Genomic DNA, 19,752 nt, shown 5'->3' on the forward strand with positions numbered 1-19,752 from the left:
ACTCCTTGCCCAGCTGGGACCATCCATTTAGGGCTTTGGCTTGCAGAGTTAACAGGAGCTGACAATTCCCTGCCCCCCATGTCCTGCCAATGAGCCAGTCTGAGCTGTGCCTCCATCAGCAATGCCCTGGAATACTGTGTACCCATCCGGCTCAGGAACCGGACCATCGGGACCGCCAAAGAGGGCGGGTTCGACTCTGAAAATCCATTGCCAAGCGCGGCACTGTGAAGGCAAAGAGACGCCATTTACCTCCCAACCCCAAGGCTCAGTGCTCTTCCGTATCCAGCGCCGACTCTGGATTAGGGCTCTGAGTCATAAATAGAATTCAAAACCAAATACACTCAATCCAACAAACTTCTCCAGTGCCGTCAGCACCAGGAGCGGTGATGAGTTCACTGTTATATATATATATATGTGTGTGTGTGTGTCCGGATTTGTTTTTACTAAATATGGTCACCCTTAGACTGAGACATTACTCGAGGTGCAGCGTTTGAATAAATAAATGATTATTATTGCTCCAGATGATGGATGTGTATAATAAGTTATTACTGTACAGCAATAATATCACTGTTGTTACTCCCGGTGAAGGGTGTGAATAATAAGCATTACTGTACAGCAATAATATCACCGTTATTACTCCTGGTGAAGAGTGTGAATAATAAGTTATTACTGTAGAGCAATAATATCACCGTTATTACTCCTGGTGAAGAGTGTGAATAATAAGTTATTACTGTACAGCAATAATATCACCGTTATTACTCCTGGTGAAGAGTGTGAATAGTAAGTTATTACTGTACAGCAATAATATCACTGTTGTTACTCCTGGTGAAGGGTGAATAATAAGTCATTACTGTACAGCAATAATATCACCGTTATTACTCCAGCCGCCGTGTGGCGCTGTGGGGGGAGGTCGGCGCTTGTTGTCGGCCTGAGGCTCCGGGAGTGAAGTGAGCGGTGTCGGGGAGAGAGAGAGAGAGAGACGGAGACCCTCCGGTCGGTCACTCCCCCAACCCCAGCGGCCCTCTCAGCGCCGTCACCGGGGCCTCACCGTAGCTCCGGGTCCACTGGAAACCGTTAGACCGGGTGAGAGAGAGAGAGGGAGAGGGAGGGAGGGAGAGTGAGAGAGTAAGAGAAGGAGGGAATGTGAGAGAGAGAGGGACGGAGAGAGATAGTGAGAGGGAGGAAGGAGGGAGGGTGTGAATGTGAGTGAGAGAAGGAGGGAATGTGAGAGAGAGGGACGGAGAGAGAGAGATAGTGAGAGGGAGGGAGGGTGTGAATGTGAGTGAGAAGGAGGGAATGTGAGAGGGAGAGGGACGGAGAGAGAGAGAGATAGTGAGAGGGAGGGAGTCAATGTGAGTGAGAGAAGGAGGGAATGTGAGAGAGAGGGACAGAGAGAGGAGAGTCAGTGAGAGTGTGGGGGGGGGGGGGGGGGGGGGTTAGAGTGAAAGTGAGGAAGAGGGGGAGGGAGGGAAGGTGAGAGAGAGGGACAGAGAGAGAGAGAGAGTCAGTGAGGGAGGGAGGGAGGGAGGGAGTGAGGGAGGGACTGTTCCTGGTCTCCACTCACACCCTCCACCACTAACACTCAGGAGACTGGCGCTGAGCGGCGCTGACCATCGCCCCAGCCCGTGGGTCAGGCTGCACATGGCCGCTGGCTGTAAGGTGCAGGACTCCACGGGCAAGTGGTGATTGTTATAATAATAATAATAATATAATAATAATCCTGGCATTTAATACAACGCCTTCCACCTCGGGAAGGTGCCTCAAAGCGCTTCCCAGGATTTACCGCGAAGTGTAAGCCACTGCGTATTCTGTTTAGGCGAACGCAGCCACTTGGGCGCACAGCATTGCGCCATGAACAGCCACGAAGGGACATGTACCACATTGTCTTGTGAAATGACCCATTAAGGCATTCAGTAATAATCCTTACTTTTGAAGATCTTTCGCTCTAATCCACCCGGTAGAAAGATGCCCATGTTTTGGGTTTATTTGCCCCATGAGTTGCCACCATTCCATCTGATCAAAGGCACCATTCTGATACATTTATTCATATATGTTCTCGCCACACAATACGATCCACCTCCCGTGGGAAGAGAAGATAAGGGTAATTCCATCTAAGTCCCAGTTCAGGCCCGAGGTTAAATTGTCAAATTCAATATTGTTAACCCAAGAAAAACCCAAAGTAGTCACAATGATAGGAATGACTGCTTTCCTCACCTGCTGAAACCAATAGAAATATCCCGTTATGGCTAAGTAAATTAACATACAAGTTGAATTGATTTTTGTAGAAGGTAGAGTAATACTTAATAAATAATAATCCTTGCATTTGATATAGTGCCTTACCATGTCTTTGAGACGTCTCAAAGCACTTCACAGAATATACTGTAAAGTGATTTGACTGTATATTTTTTGCTGCAAATTATTATGTTGCTAAGAGGAGTACATTACTAAAAGATGTTTTTGCTTTTTGCAGTTAGAATCTCAGTGATGAAGTAACTGGCTGTAACCACACACCATGGACGAGTGTGAGGATCAAGATATCTCTGAGACCCTCAGACTGAACGTGGGAGGGTGTTTCTATACAGCCAGACGGAATTCTCTCTGCCGTTTTAAAAACTCAATGCTCAGTGCTATGTTTAGTGGACGCTTTCCTTTGAAATTAGATGAATCAGGTAATGAATGGGGTGGGATATGAGTCTTTCATAGCTGCTGATTGTACCACTACATGTAATTGATTTTCAATGTTTTCTGATGACAGCAGCATTTAGACTTCAAAACAACCATTCAGTTTGTGTGTAAAATGCATAAATGTACTATGAAGAGCATGAGTGTATTGTTACTTCTTCCAGGAATAGGTGCTTAAGGTCTGAATTATTTGAGTTAAGATCAAACCACAAGAACACAATAATTAGATTAGTTCCACTGTGACTGGGACAGCTACACATATCTTCCAACTTCATATACAGTTTTGTGCCTGCTTTAATTGTAGTTGCATTTTTGATGGGAAGAATTTTTTTTGTACAACTTTTGTAGATGTACAGTACAATTATTTCATGTGGGTTTCCCAAAGCCAATGGAGTCAGAGCCTCTGATATAAATCACGGTATTATGGCCAGACAGGCATTTGGGTACTGCAATAGGTAGTACTTGCTTTACTGTGCAACAATTGAAAAGATATATTGTCCAACAATTGAAAAAAAACCTTCTGTTTTGGTTTGATTCACAAGCCAGATTCTTAGTGTTAATTGAAGACTTTGGCTGTTGAAACCATCTTATTCATATGAAATATTTAATGTAAAATGTAATCTCTTAACGCAGGAGCGTGCCTTATTGAACGGGATGGCAGGCTCTTCAAGTATCTCTTGGATTATCTTCACGGGGAACTGTGCATACCTAAGGAAGAGACGACCCGTGTGGCCCTGCAGGAAGAAGCAGATTACTTTGGTATTCCTTATCCCTACAGCTTAACCGATCACTTGTCCAGTGAGATGGAAACACATTGTTCAAGATCCAACATTGAAATTAAAAAGGTTTGACAATTTATCTGTTGCGATGTCAAAAAGCTCGGGGAGGTGGGTGGGGGGGGGAGGGTTTAGCCCCAAATTAGAAATGGAACGTTACAATGCTGGGCAGTGAATGATAATCAATCTCAAAACAAGTGTCATTGTTAAACAACAAAAGCAGAGTCTGGTGAAAAAGAAAGAGGTATGGTATTGTTCCTTTTTTTTGGTATTCTTCAATCCCACATTGTTGGTCATGTTATACGTAATGTCATCCACCTCTTTGTTGGAAACTAGGAAGTACTTTACTGTTAACCTGAGTGTTTTATTCAGGAGTCCGTCGCACAAGTATTGCCAGCGCTGCTTAGTATAATAATAATACTTGCATTTTGATATAGTGCATTTTCTCGTCGAGACATCCCAAATAACTTCACAGATATATTGTGAAGTGGAGTAAGTGTGTATTTTGTGGGCGTAACTCGGCAGCTAATTGAAACTAAGTGACTGATCAACAGGGAATATGCAGAGGATTCTTGCTGTAGTGTTCAGTATTTTATGACAAAGTCCAGCTTTGATCATTCCAGTGCGATGGGATTGTGTTTCTTTACAAATATTTCCTTTAACTACTCCACGAATATAGGCACTTACGGATCTATGCGATTCCTACGGATTGATTTGCACAAAACCCACGGTGTGGATCTTGCACTACCTCAACACCTGTGGTGCGAGCTGTGAGAGCAAAATCCTAGGAGTATTCGCATCAAAGAGCGAAGGGGTCGAAGCTATTGAAAAGCAACTGGGAGGCAGAATGAAAAGCCGAAGCATCTTCAAGAGGTAAATTCTCCAGCACCATGTAAGGGTTGCATCTATAATGTTTCTTCTGTATTTACAAAGTACAGGGTGTCCACAGAGTCTTCTTACCTCCCTGTTATCAAACAGCAATATGAGACTACTAAGGTCTTGAAACAAGCTGTCAGAGATGCATTTTACCTCGTCACTCCATCCATGTTACAGAAGATGTCGCTCCGAACATGGTGATGGATCATTGTCTGCCATGAAAATGATGGCGTTCACACTGATTCTCTGGATGTCTGAATACAGTTAAACACTTGTACTGAGTACAATTAAGTACTTCTAAATACACTTCTCATCATTCTTAACACATGTTTCAGTTGTTGGTCAGTGCACTGTGTAAAAAAAAAGTAACAGGTCTTGTGAACACCCTGTACACTAACTAAATCTGGGGCCAGTGCATACTGATGATACCAGCTTTGCTCTTTAAAGTCCAGCCTTGTACTCCTGAATCTAAACTTCTGGTTTGATGATTTTAGATTGTAACAGTAATTTTGAGGTGCCTTTTTAGAGTCAGTCCACAAAGCTGTATCCCTGTGTATGACTTACACTGTGACCTAGGATCTCTTGATATTGACACTGGATGCACAAAGGGAAAATTGTTCCAGTTTCCCAGCAGTTGCAGTCGTCAGTGGGGGGAGGTTGAAGCACAACATAACCTAGAGAATTCTGCCTTGTGTGGTGGAATTGTGCAAGAATTTGTTTGGAAAAGTTCATATGTCTGGAAAATGATCACTCATTGCAGTCCAATTGTACTTTATCAGAAAGAAAAAAATTGTCAGTGTGGCTTAGTAGGTAACATTCTCACCCAGCTCTGGGTCAGAAGATTGTGGATCTCAGCACCGCGCTAGGGATTTCCAGCATTCAATACTGAGGAAGCTCTGCATTGTTGAATACTGGACCTTTGGATAGGATGTGAAACAAGCTCCATATGTCCGGTTGCATGTTAAAAATTCCATGAGGTATTTTGAAGGAAGAGCAGAGGGCGTTCTTGTGTCCTGGCCAATATTGCGCCCTCACCCAAATGTACTAAATCGGTGAATCGGTCATTCATCAGCCATTTTGGCATACGTAACAGTTCTTGAGTACTTTAAAGCTATTCATTAGGGAAAGTGCTTGGTGATAAGATGTGATATCAAATACAGGTGCCATTATTTAGTGAACAAAGTTGACATTTACACAAAAACAGATGACAGAATTTAATCGCATAATGTCTTGTTGTCTCATGTCACGTGAGCTGTTTGCTGTAACCCGTAAAAGTGAAAGTTCTGTCATTGAATGCTGTTAACCTGATGGAGATGCAAGGACAGGTGATTGCTATTGATTTATGTCGAAGTCCATCTGCCTAACAAGACAGGAAAACAAATAGACCTTGTCTGTCCCATTTGTCTACAAATATGCTGTCACCAAACTTGACAGTAAAATTTTGTGAGGTGCTTTGTGACATTTCGACGACATCTATGATAAGCGCTATGTCAAAATTCAGAGATTTATTGCTGCATTATTATAGACAGGTATACAAGCCATCCCAATCCTTAACGCTGCTATTGCCCAGCCTGTTACGCGCGCTGAATTTCCTCCCGTTTATTGATGTTTTACTTTTCTTTGTTTGCAGGGAAGCTGGAAACAATGTGCAGTACATCTGGAGTTATTACTCAGCTGGTGAACTGAAAAAAATGATGGATGCCTTTGACTCCTGGGAGGGACGAGGTACTTAGATTTAAAATTTGCATTTGAAAATGAATTGTAAAGCTGAGATCCATGTTCGGCCACGTTTTGAATGGTTCCAGTTAATGTACTAAAAGAAATGTACTAAGTGACTCCTGCAGTTGTTTCCCCTGATAGAGGCTTAACAATAATTGGATCGTTTACTTCCCTCATCAATTGTATCTTTCTTAAAATCTGTTCATGGGTACAAGTATGTGGGGCTTTGATTATTGATAGAGAAACAATTAGCATTTATCACTGCCTTTTTGCCTCAGCACTAATCTTGCTGTATCTGCTCTATCGTCCGTATAAAGTGTTTATTGCAGCAAAATAGGGAGAGTAGGTTTGAGAGTTTTTTTTTCATGTTCAATCCCAAAGGAAAGACGCTCTTAAAGTTTTATATTTTGGTCTCCCGAGAATTTCTGAGTCAATTTATAAGTGCTCAATTTAAATGTCATAAGCAGCAATGCATATGTTCTTACTAGAGCTCTGTCAAGAGCTCCGCCTAATAGCTTTTGCATTGTATGTTAATCAGCTTTCCGCATAGCACTTATCACAGCCCCGTACTGCAGCTCGAATAAAATTACATTTGTATAGCACCTTTCACAGCGTGAGGACGTCCCAAGGTGCTGGTCAGTCAGTGTTTGGGACCCGGGCTGGGGGTCCGGATTGGGGAGGGTGGAGGGCAGGTGGGGACGAAGGGTGATCGAAAGCATGGTCGAAAAGGAGGTTCTTGAGATGGGTCATGAAGAAGGCAAGGGAGGGGGCGAGGCGGAAGGACTGCGGGCTGGAGTTTAGAGGGTGAGGGAGGGTGGCTGAAGGCCTGCCTACCAATAGTGGGGCGGGCCTGGTGGGGACGTGAAGAAGGCCGAAGCCCGCTGAGCAAAGGGAGCGGGCAGGTTGGTAGGGGGTCAGGAGTTTCCAGAGGTAGGGGGGAGCAAGGCCATGGAGAGCTTTGAAGGTGAGGACCAAGATCTTGAACTGTAGCCTTTGTGGGATGGGAAGCCAGTTGAGTCGGGTGAGAATGGGGTGATAGGGTCACGGAGCCTGGTGCGTGAGGGGACACAGCCTGCAGGGTTATGGATGATCTGCAGCCTATGGAGGGAAAAGTTGGGGTGTTTGCATAGACAAGCCTGGATGTTATGAATGTGTGTATGAGGGTTTCCGCGGCCTGCGGTGTGAGATAGTGGCGGATCCGGGGGATGCTGTGGAGGTGGGGGAAGGCAGAGCAGTACATGGCACGGATGTGGGGTAGAAAGGATTGTTGAGGGTCAAACAAAATGCCGAGGTTCTGGACTGGCTTAGTAAGATGGAGTGTGCATCCGTGCCTTCAGCTCTCCTCTCGACTCTCTACCCCCTCCTCGCTCCCTCCCTTCCCTCCCCTCACCATTTCCCCCCTGCTCGGGTCCTGACCCAACTGTACAGCGCCTTGGGACGTCCTCCCGACGTGAAAGGCGCTCAATAAATGGAATCTTGTTGTTGTTGTTGTTGTTGTTGTTGTTGGATGGTGATGCTGTCAGCGCCTGAGGTGAGGAGGCGCTGATGGGAGCCAATCAGGAGGGCCTCAGTCTTGTTGACGTTCAACTGAAGAAAATTAGCTTTCATCCAGGACTTGGTATCCAGCTATAATAGGGAAGGGACATGGAAGAAGTACATCTCCTCGGGACTAATTCATTTCCAGATTAATTCTGCATAGCAACCAAAACTGCATAGAAAAATTCTACTAAAAAGAGTGCAAAGTAAATTCATCTTTGTTGCCTTCAGGGAAATGTGTAACGTTTGGGTTAATTCAGGATATTAGAAAGCATGGAATGAGAATAGACCATTGGGCCCATTCAGTCAGTTTCTTCTGCAACACATGTCTAACCTGATCTGTGCAGAGTTTCTTAACCTGTTGCTTTATTTAGCAAGACATTCTTACGCACAAGAACCATCCTGCTATACATGCATCCCGTTTTCTCTATACTTATCATAAATCAGAATCTCATTCCAAACTGGATAGTCATCAATCTCTGTTTAAAGATATAAAAATTGCTAGCTGCTTTACCTGTTCATTCCTCACCAATTGCATTGCTCTTTCAGATTAATTTATGTAGTAGCACTCACTTCAATGAAGAATTTTTTTTAGTTAGACTGCCCTGTGTGTTTTCTATTTCAACCTCAGCAAGATGGGAAATGAGTTGCAGCAATACCTGGCTCTCTCCTGATAATAACATTATCATCTGGAAGACGTGAAAAGCGTTACATCAAATGCAAGGATTATTATTATTATAATCCTTGCATTTGATACAGCACTTTTCATGTCTTCCAGATGTCTTAAAGTGCTTCACAGAATATACTGTAAAGTGAATTGACTGTATATTTTGTGGGCGAAACGCAGCAGCCAATTGCGCGCAGGAGTGTCCCACAAACAGTCGCTTATTGAAGTGACCAATTTATCATTTATTTTTTCATGTGGGATTATTATCAGATGTGTGGAATAAGGAAACTTGTCCAAGGTTTCACCCTGCCGGGAATCAAACCCAGGTCTCTCGCTTGTGAGGCGAGTGCTCTAATCACTGAGCTGTAGGACATGATGGCATGTTGTGACAGACCTGAGTTGAGAGATAGGGTATTTCTCAGGGAAGACTTTTCGTGTTTTAAATGTAATGAAGGAATACATCATCGATTGTTCACAGAACATTAGAATGGATGGTGCAAGTTGAAAGCAAGCCACTTCATAGGTTGTCGCTTAAATCTGTGTCACGATTGAATTATAATGCAATTTAAAATTGGGGAAGAGATTTTCGTAAATGTTTCATACAATGGAGCTGCTCCATAGAGGCATTTTATCAGAATTATAATAATAGGTAATTGTAGAAACAAAGCAAAAGAGATGTACAGGGAATAAAAACGCACCCTGGTGAAAATCATATATCACTTTTTGTATATGTATTTTGATATGTATTTACAATTATTTATATCTGGGGGAGGTGATCGATCTAAATACTGTGACAGAAACCGTTCATAGCCATCACTGGAACCAGCCTGCATTCTGTGTAATAATCATTTGCTTTTAAAACAATGAATAATTCCATTTATTTTTCATATTTTGAACTTCGTGTCTTGATGAGTAGTTTCAAGAGTACACACGACAGAAAGAGCCGGGGGATACAATTTATGTCTTTTTGTCACAAGTTGACAACAGGCCATGTTCATGTGTCTGGAGTATGTGAATACAGTGCCTTATTTCGCCCACAGGTGTTAGTTACTGGAGAGTACCTCAGGAACTTATAGAGTGCTGGACGCTGGAAGGCCGAGCTCTGCAAGGCAGCCAGGACAGGGTGTCGCCAATTCAGAAGAGGTAGTTTAAATGATTCACTTAAAAGTAGTTTCCTTTCTATCTGTGTTGCAGTTGTTAAAAATCGCTTTGTGAACACGTTACTGGGTCCTTATTAACAAACCAGAATGTTTTTAAGCTAAGCATTATATGGAGTCCTGTATTGTAGTGGTTAGCGCGTTCGTCTCATAAGCGAGAGGATCGGTGCGAAACCTTAGGCAAGTTTCCTGTTCATATGTTGGTTAAAAAATAACACACACACACACAGCTTGCGCACTCCATACAAAGTTTGGTGATACAACAACAACAAGATTCCATTTATAAAGCGCCTTTCACGTCAGGAGGACGTCCCAAGGCGCTGCACAGTTGGGTCATGACCCGAGCAGGGGGGAAATGGTCAGGGTGAGGGGAGGGGAGGGAGCGAGGAAGGGGGAAATGGTCAGGGTGAGGGGAGGGATGGGAGGGAGCGAGAAGGGGGAAGAGTGTTGAGAGGGGAGCTGAAGGCTCGGTCAAAGAGAAAGGTTTTGAGACCGGCTTTGAAGGAGGAAAGGGAGGAAGCAAGGCGAAGGCACTGGGGGATAGAGTTCCAAAGCCTCGGGGCTGAGAGGCTGAAGGCCCGACCACCAATGGTAGGGCGATTGGGGCGGGGGACGTGGAGCAGACCGGAGCCGGAGGAACGGAGGGTACGGGCAGGTAGGTAGGGGGATAGTAGGTTGGAGAGGTAGGAGGGAGCGAGGCCGTGAATGACCTTGTAGGTGAGGATGAGGATCTTGAAATCAATCCTCTGGGGGATGGGGAGCCAGTGGAGGCGAGCGAGGGTGGGAGTGATGTGGTCCCGAAGCCTGGTGCGGGACAGTACACGAGCTGCAGAGTTCTGGATGACCTGCAGCTTGTGGAGGGAGGTGGCGGGAAGGCCGGTGAGGAAAGAGTTCCCATAGTCCAGCCTTGAGGTGACAAAGGAGTGAACCAGGGTTTCAGCAGCGTGAGGGGTGAGGTAATGATACCGTATTGTCTAGAGAAATGGAACAGAAGAGGCCATTTATTGGTCACCTCGTTGTTATTCTCCCTTATTAACTATGAGAATATTGTGGATCAAGAATAGTACTAACATTTAACGTTAAGAATTGCCTTTTTGTAGCAGTTAAGATGACAAACTGTAATTGGCCACTGAAAAGGTTGTTGGTATTCAAAGGATTAATCTCCCCAGTTCTGTAATAAAATCACCAGTGGCTAATAGATTTTGAGCCGACAATTGCATACCTGTTTGGTTTTAATCTTTAAACTGAGTCAGAGTTTTATGTGTCTTCAGACGCACTGTTGATTCCAAAGAAGCGGAAACAGAAACTCCCAAAAAGAACCTGAAGCCTGTACAGTTCTCTGGCCCATCAACTAGCACCCGTATTCGAGTGAAGAACTCTGGACTGGTCAAACTAGTAGTTCCACCTGACATGACAAAGGTGGCCTCAAACTCCTCGGTACATCTCAAACCCATAACTATTAAGAGAAAAAGCGCAGGAGATTTTGTTAACAACAGTGCCTTGAAAGCTGTGCCAGCTTCCAACGTGGCAGCGACTGGGCCACTGGGATCTACAGATAGCCAAGCGTCCCAACCTGCCCAATTCCAAAGTACTGAGAGCGCGGAGGAGTCCTGCAAAGCAGCAGCAGTCAGTCTGCCAGAGAGGAAGGCGACAGTGAATCGGGTCATCAAACTGCGACGGAGGCTACCTTCCACATCCTCGGCAACACCCACAGCGCATGAAGGAGATGAACATATGATCAGCCCGAATGCCCGAGCGAGCACTTCACAAAACGCCGATGCTTCTAACAGGGCACATTTACTAGTAGACTGTCTAGGAGATGATGTGTGTGAAAGCAGCAGTAAAATGGATGGGAATGGCTAAAAGGCCATGGGTTTGATGTAGGGAGGGGGACTGTTGAAATGTAGGCTAGCAGGGCTCTGAGGTTGTGTTCTAGTAAATGCATTACCTAGTTTGCCAAGAAAATCTACTTGGACCAGGTTTGCTTGTACAAAAATGACAGATCTGTAATGTTTGTACTTCAGCTGATTTAAGCAGTTGTGTTGTAACAGTTGAAATGACAGTGATGTGCTTTATTATATAGCAGATCATGCCTGTCAAAATTGTCCTTTCAATTGGCTGTCTTGTACTCTGTTAGATTCGTTTGCAGGTATCTCAAAGCATGCCGCAAAATGACACCACATTAAACAGTTCCTCTACTTGCACCCGTGGTTTAGTCAGGGCACTTTTGTTTGTTTAAACTATCTCTAAGAATGTATGGCAAGCCAAAAATGAGCTTTGTCCAACATACACAAGCCTTACTGCAGTGTGCAGTTGAATTTGGCCCTTTCAGCGGCAGACTGCATACTATGCACTGATTCACCTTTCAAGGTTTGTCTGTGTAACAGGGAACACAGCAAGTGTGAGTGGGGAACTACTTTATTCCAGCAGTAGGTATAAATCATAGAAGTCTGACTGCTATACCAGGGGATCGAAGAGAGTGAATCGATTAAAAAACTATGCCTTCAATAACCTGCCTCATCTTATTTGCTGTTATATAGTACAAGTGGTTTTCCCCGCCTACTAATATGGTTTACATTTAGTTTTATGTGTGGAAAAGATGGCCAATGAGTATTGAACAAACAGTATTCTGAGCATTTTTGGGGGATTTATTTCTGAAGCATTTGTTGAGATGAGGAAGCTGAATTTAATTTCCTGAGATTTCTCCTGCCCTGCTCCTACTTGTCTTCCTAACCCTACCCTCACCAATTGGTGGGTTGGTGGTGGCGCAGAGCAGCTGTGGGACTCTGCAGAAAATGGGTTAACCTGGAGATCACTGCACACATTCTAGTAGTCAGTTGTTACTTGTTGTTTGTAATGATCTGTGAGCAAGTTGGCCACTTGCCTTACCACGTTTAAAAGAAAAATTGGATATTTTGGTTGTAACTTTTTTTAGCGTCAAACTGAATATCAAGAGCGGCAGTTTTATCCTGCATCTTTTGTTGTACTCATTCCATTCAGATATCACCAAAGGTAGATGTTGTTTGGAAAATTCGGGCGTGTTGATGTGCTGAGATGGAGTCAGTTCCTTCTTGTATTTGCTGTTGCCATCAAGATTTATAAACTTGAATCCATTTTTGTTTCTAAAAAGGTTTGCAATTTGTGTGCTCACGATCTACAAATGGGCCATATGCTGAGCAAAGATGATGAATTTGGGAACATTTTATTTTTGGAGCATTCAAGGTTTAAGCCTGGATTAGGAATTCCTTTTAATGTGATGAATGGGAAGTTATTTGATATATTGATATTTCTTTGTGTGAATCAGGTATGCTGGAATGGGTTTAAACCTCTTGTGGGGATCTGTAGGTTTTTAACGTCAAACTTTTATTGCCAAAATTTTATATTTCAGATTTGTATACACTGTAACTAGAAGGTTTATTGTTTGTTTTACTTGAAAGTAAAGGATGTTTTGCTTGTTTGTATGATTGAGTGTACTTTTTTCTCCCTGCTTACTCAGATTATGCATTAACTTGCACTGAAATTTATATGTCCTCTCTAAAATGTATGTGATCACAGTGGGATACATTATAATTGTTTCACATAACCTGGAGAAACCAAGCTGACTGATTTGCTGTGAGCGACTTGGCGTTGAATAGATGAACAGTCCTTCAACTGACACTTATGGCCGTAGGTTCACTCAGACAGAGACCATGATTCTTTTAGAAAAATTCTGCAATGATGGCAAGTCTGAAGAATATATCAAAAACAAGGATTATTATTATTAAAACAAAGACCTTTATTGATGGCCTAACCATGGAATAGTTTGAATAAGTGTTTTTTGTAACTAGTGATTCTTACATTTAATACGGTGCCTTTCAAGTTGTGAGAATGTCTCAAAGCGCTTCACAGGATTTACTGTAGAGAAGTGACTATATTTTGTCACACCACAGAACCCTGGGATATAGGCACGGTGATTCCCTCTCTATAAGCAGTTTAACTTGGGCATTAGCTGTGCTGCAGAAGATCGCTTGTGCTGCACAGTTGACACAGAATAAAATCAAATCAATTTATAACAACAACAACTTGGATTTATATAGCGCCCTCCACACCAGACGGCGTCTCAGAGCGCTTTACAGTAACGGATCCCGGGACCAAGGGGGAGGAAGGTGACCAAAGGCGCGGTCGAAAAGAAAGGTCTTCAGCAGAGACCTGAAATTGGGAAGGGAGGGAGCGAGTGAGGAAGGCAGTTCCAGAGCCTCGGGGCATAGTGCCTGAAGGCAGCCGAGGGTGGAGCGGAGGACTCAGCTAAATGCATTCAGATTGTGAAAGCAGCACCTTAAGCGTTAAATAAAACAAACTTGCCAAAACTAAATTATAATGTCCTTTGTATATTGATTGAGGACCAACTGACCATGTAAATGAGCAAACTCAAGCATCCAGATTCAATAATATCTTTCAAAAGGGAATTGTATATTTACTTAAAATTTGCAAAACTGGGGAAAGAGCGGGCGAGTGGGACCAATTGGACAGCTCGTTCATCATGTGCCGAAAGACCTCCTTCTGTGCTGTGGTCCCAGGCAGCACTATTGGGAAGACCTTTTATCTAGTTCACTTGTATCTGTTGCCTTTTAACTAGTTTAGAAATTTACGTCTGTTACATGTTGATTCAATTTTCACTTTTTCTTTTCTTATGGATTCACCGATAGCTGTGACTCGAGCACCTCCGCACCTACCGCCTTCCCCTTTCACAGGCCAAAACTGACTTTTATTCCAACGTCATCCTGGAGGCAAACAACAATCCAACCCCTTCCCCACCCAGCTGCTGGTCACTCAACTCCCTCTCCCCCCCCCCCCCCCCCCCCCCACTGCTAGCCGACACGGTCAACCAGTCTCTTTCCTTAGGCTCTGTTCTACTCCCCCTGAAAACTGCTGTTATCATACCCCACCTCAAAAAAAACACCCTTGATTCCTCTAATCTCTCACACCACGTCCCATTTTCAACCTACCCCTCCTCAAAAAAAACACCCTTGATTCCTCTAATCTCACACCAGTCCCATTTTCAACCTACCCTTCGTTGCCAAAGTCCTGGTAATCGTTGTTGCAGGTCAACTTCGGTCACACTTCTCCCTCCGCTCCCTCCTTGAGCCCCTGCAGTTTTGTTTTCACCCTGCCCACAGCACAGAGACAGCACTTGTCAAAGCCCCAAACAATGTCCTCTCTATCTGTGACCAAGGCTACCTCTGCCTCCTCGTCCTCCTGGATCTCTGATGCGTTCAACACAGTCAACCACGCCATCGTCCTCCACCGCCTCTTCTCCCTCATCCGCCTAAGTGGTTCAAGTCCTACTTAACCAACCGCCTCCATTTCATCTCGACAAATGGATTCTCCTCCCGACCCCGCCCAGTCACCTGCGGAGTACCCTAGGGCTCCATCCTTGGCCCACTTCTTTTCCTTATCTATATGCTTCCTCTGGGTGATGTCATCTGCAGACACGAGGTAAACTTCCACATGTATGCGGATGACACACAAATCTACTTTGCCTCCTCCAGTACCAACTCCAGGTCTGCTGATGTTCTATCAGCTTATCTGACAACATCAGGGCCTGGATGAGTGCAAACTTCCTGCAGCTGAATGTGGACAAGACAGAAGCCATACTCCTTGGCGCCCGTTAATGTCTTCACCGCTGTGGATCAGAACTCCTCAACCTCCCTGGGCACTCCCTTACATTCACTGAATCAGTGTGCAATTTAGGCAGACGGTGCGAGCCCCAACTGTCCTTTCTCCCCCACTCTCTGGGACCTCCCTACCTCTCCGACCTCCTCACTCCCCAATTCACCACCCGGCACCTCCGCTCGACTGGCACCGGGCTCCTGCTCGTCTCTCGAACCCTCCACCCCACCATCGGAGGTCGCGCTTTCAGCCACTATGCCCCGAAACTCTAGAATACTCTCCCTGAGTCCCTCTGCCTTGTCCCCTCTCTCCCTTTTTCAAGTCCCGCTTGAAAACCTTCCTCTTCAACCGTGCTTATGGCCACCTCGCCCCATCCGGGAGCGGAGTCGAGCTCCGCCACTGTTAAGCGCTCTGAGATGCTACCCTGTGTGGTGGGCGCTATGTAAGTGCAAGTTGTTGGTATTCAAAAATGAGAAAGATGCTTCTCCCAGCAGTAATTGTCACATTATCAGAATGTTGCTACTCGTTACAAACGTGTACATTGCCATGTTGCATCTTTCTAGTACGCGATTCAGCCACTGGGTGTCATTGTGCAGAATAGGAGCAGTAACTATCGAATCCTGTACAGCAGATGGAACGTAGTACAGTGCTACAGTGTAAAGGATTTGATACAGTGCCATCAAGTGGTATAAGTCAATTCACTTTATAGTCTATTCTGTGAAGAGCTTTGAGATGTCGAGAAGATGTGAAAAGCGCTATATCAAATGCAAGGATTATTATTATTATAAGAGATAGTAATGTACTATAATGTTGACTAAAGTGAAAGAAAATATCTGGCCTAGAACAAAGAACTTGATTAGACTAGAAATACACATGGAATATTTAATCCCAACCTGAAATGTGAGCAGTGCTTGTTTAGGATCTCAGGGGCTGAATAATGTGCCAGAGCATAAGTGTCCACCTCTTTCAGAAGCAGATTCTGCTCGATATGTGTGCTTTCTTTGGCTCCTTGATATTAAGCATTGATTGCAATTTGTAATTAAAATGCATCAGTCCAAAGAGCCCTGCGGTGTAAATCTGTAAGGGGATAAGAAAATAGAAGCCCGGAAAAAGCAAACCACAACGGCCACTTCCAGCAGTCAATAATCATAAGAACATAAGAATTAGGAGCAGGAGTAGGCCATTCGCCCCCTCGAGTCTGCCCCGCCATTCGATAAGATCATGGCTGATCTTCAGACCTAACTCTAATTACCTGTCCTATCCCCATATCCCCTAATCCCTCTGTTTTTTAAAAATCTATCAGTCTCAGCCTTGAAGATGTTCAAGGACTGAGCATCTACAGCCTTCTGGGGTAGTGAATTCCATAAATTCACTACCCTCTGAGTGACTATTAGCAATAATATTAACAATATTACAATTACAGGACCAGTAATATTATTGGTACACTTTAACGATCCTGTGGCGCTATTCAAAAAGAGAATGGAGTTCCTCTGGTGGTCCTGAACAAGCAATTCCCCTGATTAAGATTGGTTATTTACTTCATGACTGTGGGACATTGCTGTCCACAAATTGGCTGCGTTAAAATACACAGTGACTCTACAGAAATCCTATGAAGTTCTTTGAGCTGTTTTGATGACATGGTAAGGTGTTATATTCTTTATCAGGTCATCAGGACGTGAAACAAGCATTATTTTATTATAATGAAAATCAAATTAGGCAAGGGGCACTTTATGCAAGGAAGGAATTAACTGAAAGGCTGAGGAAACTGGAATTTGCTTTGGATATTTTTCCACTACTTCTGCCAAGCACTTTGAGACATTTAAGTGAAGAGTGCTATATAAATACAAGCTGTTGCACTACTAAAGATACAGAAGGGTTAACCACTCCATGAAAGTTTGAAAGTGACAGAAAATGATGCGAAACTCCAGAATAACAATTCTGTTGGACAGAGCCAGAAATAAATTCTCACACAGTGGGACTCCTTAAAGTTAAGAAAAACGTCAATGTCTATTTCAGCTTTGATCGGTCAACACTTTAGAAACTGCAGCTTCAAGTACAAGTAGATTCATAATCCTTGCGGTTATCTCTAGAGCACTGTCCCTACATAAACTGCCTTAGTGGGGTTGGGCATCCATAGCAGTAAAGTAATTATTGTGAATAACAGGCAGTTAGAATGGAATAGAAAATCAATTAGTGCTTCCTGTCAGCAGCTTTATTTTAAGAGACAAACAAAAATGCCAGATTGTTCGGCTTGCAGGAAGCTTTTGAAAATGAGTGCAGGATTTCTGCTGAGCTGCTCTTAGTCCATTTTCAGAAAGCCTTTTAAAACACTATAATAAATCTGTCTATCATTATGTGAAAATGTACTCTCTGAGATACGCCTGAGCGGTTTCTTTCTTGCAGGAATTGAGTTTGTAAGCAAAAGTAGAGTGTTATTTTTTTAATGATGGTATACAGCTGAATGCTGAGTGTGGTTTGGTCTTTTCAAAGACGTTCCAATCTGATTTGCCCCATTGTTTGTGTAATGCCAATAATTTTGTAACAAGACAAACACTCACAGATTGTGAACTGAGATATCACAATGTAATCTTTGTAGCAAATAAGGACAACTCTGCTTTTGTATATTTGTATAAGTTTTCAAGCACTGGCAAAGTAGTTTTCATGTTGAATCAGCATTGGAGATCAGAGGCTCAGTGCTCAGGCAAACAATCAGACAGAGGCTCTCTTTGGAGTTTTAAACTGGAACAGGTTTCCTGTTATTGAAGAGAGATTATCTGTCGGTAGACACTTGTGTGTATTATCTCCTGTCTTGGTCCAGTTTCCATATGTTCTGAATGCTTCTGACATCTGGGCTTGCCTTATGACCACTTCTAGACAAAACATTCACATGTCACAACTGTGAAAGATTTATTCTGGTGGTGCTTAAGTTCAGGTTATGACCATAACGTTTAGCTAGGTTCATAATAAATAAAGCTACCACATGATATTTTCAAGGTTATCAAATCTGTTCTTCTTACCACTGTGTAGTTGGCTATTCAGCCGTCCGTCAGTGCTACTCTATCTTGGGCAGCACCTAGTAAGGCACAGACAAAGAGTTTGGCTCACAACCCACACAAAGCAAAAATGGGCTCGGATCACTTTGAAGACGTGTGCTACTAGCTTGGAATAACTCAATGAAATGAGCTAAATTTTAATAAATATGTATATATAAATACAAGCAAATATTTGGGGGATTTCTTGGCCAGGACACCAGGAGAAACTCCCTTCTCTTTTCGAATAGTGCCATGGGATCTTTAACATCCACCTGAACAGGCAGACGGGACCTCAGTTTAACATGTCATCTGAAGGAGAGCATCTCCCACAATGTATCCCCCTCCTAGCACTGCATTGCAGTGTCTGCCTAGACGATGGGACTCCAAGGGATATTTGTTGCTTCTGCAGTTCATTTCAGGGTGAAACTTCGGGCAAGTTTCCTTACTCCACACGCCTGATAATAATCCCTCAAGACACTTATTAAAAAAAATAATTTGGTCACTCAATCCAACGACTGTTTGTAGGACACTGCTATACGCAATTAGCTGCCGCGTTTCACCCACAAATATGCAATAATTCATGTTACAGTATATTCTGTGAAGCGCTTTGAGATGTTTAGAAGAGACTATATTAAATGCAAGGATTATTATTATTTCAATTACAAAAAAAACTATTATTTCACTTGCAAAATTATTATATACAGGGTAGCTGAGGACCAAAATAAGGTAAGTAAATAGATGATATGATTCATTGGGAAGGTGTTCATGTAATCCCAGTGACCAATGATCCATTGCTCCTTTGCATTTTTTTTCACAGCTTTGAATTCCAATCCAATTATGTTCTGTGCAACACACCACTCGATCCACTGAAGTGATATATTGGAAAAAGCCTAATTGGGTCCTTTTTTAAAAATATTTTGATTGACTTGGAGCCTGTAGGTGTTTTTGTTTCAAACCTTAAATTGGAAAAGACACAGGAGCTGTAAGTTGATTGTGAAAAAGCAGCTGGAAACGATATTGCGAATTCTGTGTACTTCCATCAGGATCATTTCAAAATAGGTTGAAACCCAGAACTGAACCAATTCTTCTCGATTCTTTAGTTATTTTGTGAGTTTTGCTGTCATTTAAAATGAGTCACTCAACCAGGTGAGTGCAAGGGGAGAACTCTCGTTTTGGATTAAAATGACTATCAGGTGCCTCCATAATCAGGTAACAACCAACATTGTTAACAATTGGAATGAAAAATGACCCCAATACATTTCTAAATCCAGACACAGAGGAAGCAAATACCCTGGAAGACAGTTCTAAAGAATTGCCCTTCATCTCACTTATGATGGAACTCCAGAACAGCAAAATGGCAGGTGGGAATTGTAAATAAAGTCAGCAATTTCAGTGTTGTTAGACTGGAGTCTGTAGCAAAACAGGCCCCATATTGTATTTACTGCCGGCAATGCTGGATACTGACAGTTAAAGGACAATGTACATAATTTGTCAATGTCTATGTGGCCTTCAGATTTGGAAAATGTATCTGTCTTGCTGACTTGTATGTTAGTTCAGTAAAACTACTCTATCATTGTTGGTGTTGTCCATAGAAAATGAAGACTAAGAGAGAGTGGGACATGTAATTTCTACTTTTACAGTGCCCAAGTGATGGAAGT

At 43.3% G+C, this 19,752-nt stretch overlaps 1 protein-coding gene across 2 annotated transcripts; it reads left to right on the forward strand.

Moving 5' to 3' along the window:
• The first annotated feature begins 897 nt into the window (after nucleotides 1-897).
• LOC103182899 (BTB/POZ domain-containing protein KCTD18) lies at nucleotides 898-12,870 on the forward strand. Of its 2 annotated transcripts, none has more exons than XM_007900079.2 (7): nucleotides 898-1,083; nucleotides 2,471-2,669; nucleotides 3,316-3,527; nucleotides 4,138-4,331; nucleotides 5,965-6,059; nucleotides 9,297-9,399; nucleotides 10,685-12,870. In XM_007900079.2, the coding sequence occupies exons 2-7, from the start codon at nucleotides 2,513-2,515 to the stop codon at nucleotides 11,274-11,276; spliced, it is 1,353 nt and encodes a 450-aa protein (XP_007898270.1). In that variant the 5' UTR covers nucleotides 898-1,083; nucleotides 2,471-2,512; the 3' UTR covers nucleotides 11,277-12,870. The 2 variants fall into 2 exon arrangements, with proteins under 2 accessions (XP_007898270.1, XP_007898271.1); XM_007900080.2 differs by having other exon boundaries at nucleotides 898-993.
• Nucleotides 12,871-19,752: the final 6,882 nt, after the last annotated feature.

Source organism: Callorhinchus milii, unplaced genomic scaffold (assembly GCF_018977255.1).
Source record: "Callorhinchus milii isolate IMCB2004 unplaced genomic scaffold, IMCB_Cmil_1.0 Scaffold6, whole genome shotgun sequence".
Taxonomy (NCBI): Eukaryota; Metazoa; Chordata; class Chondrichthyes; order Chimaeriformes; family Callorhinchidae; genus Callorhinchus; species Callorhinchus milii.

What these genes read in the sequence shown, in the direction of transcription:
- LOC103182899 (XM_007900079.2), top strand. Translation starts at nt 2,513, where the DNA reads ATGGACGAGTGTGAGGATCAAGATATCTCTGAGACCCTCAGACTGAAC. An exon ending in TGACTCCTGGGAGGGACGAG is followed by an intron (nt 6,060 to 9,296) that starts GTACTTAGATTT and finishes TTTCGCCCACAG; the next exon opens with GTGTTAGTTACTGGAGAGTA. An exon ending in GTGTCGCCAATTCAGAAGAG is followed by an intron (nt 9,400 to 10,684) that starts GTAGTTTAAATG and finishes ATGTGTCTTCAG; the next exon opens with ACGCACTGTTGATTCCAAAG.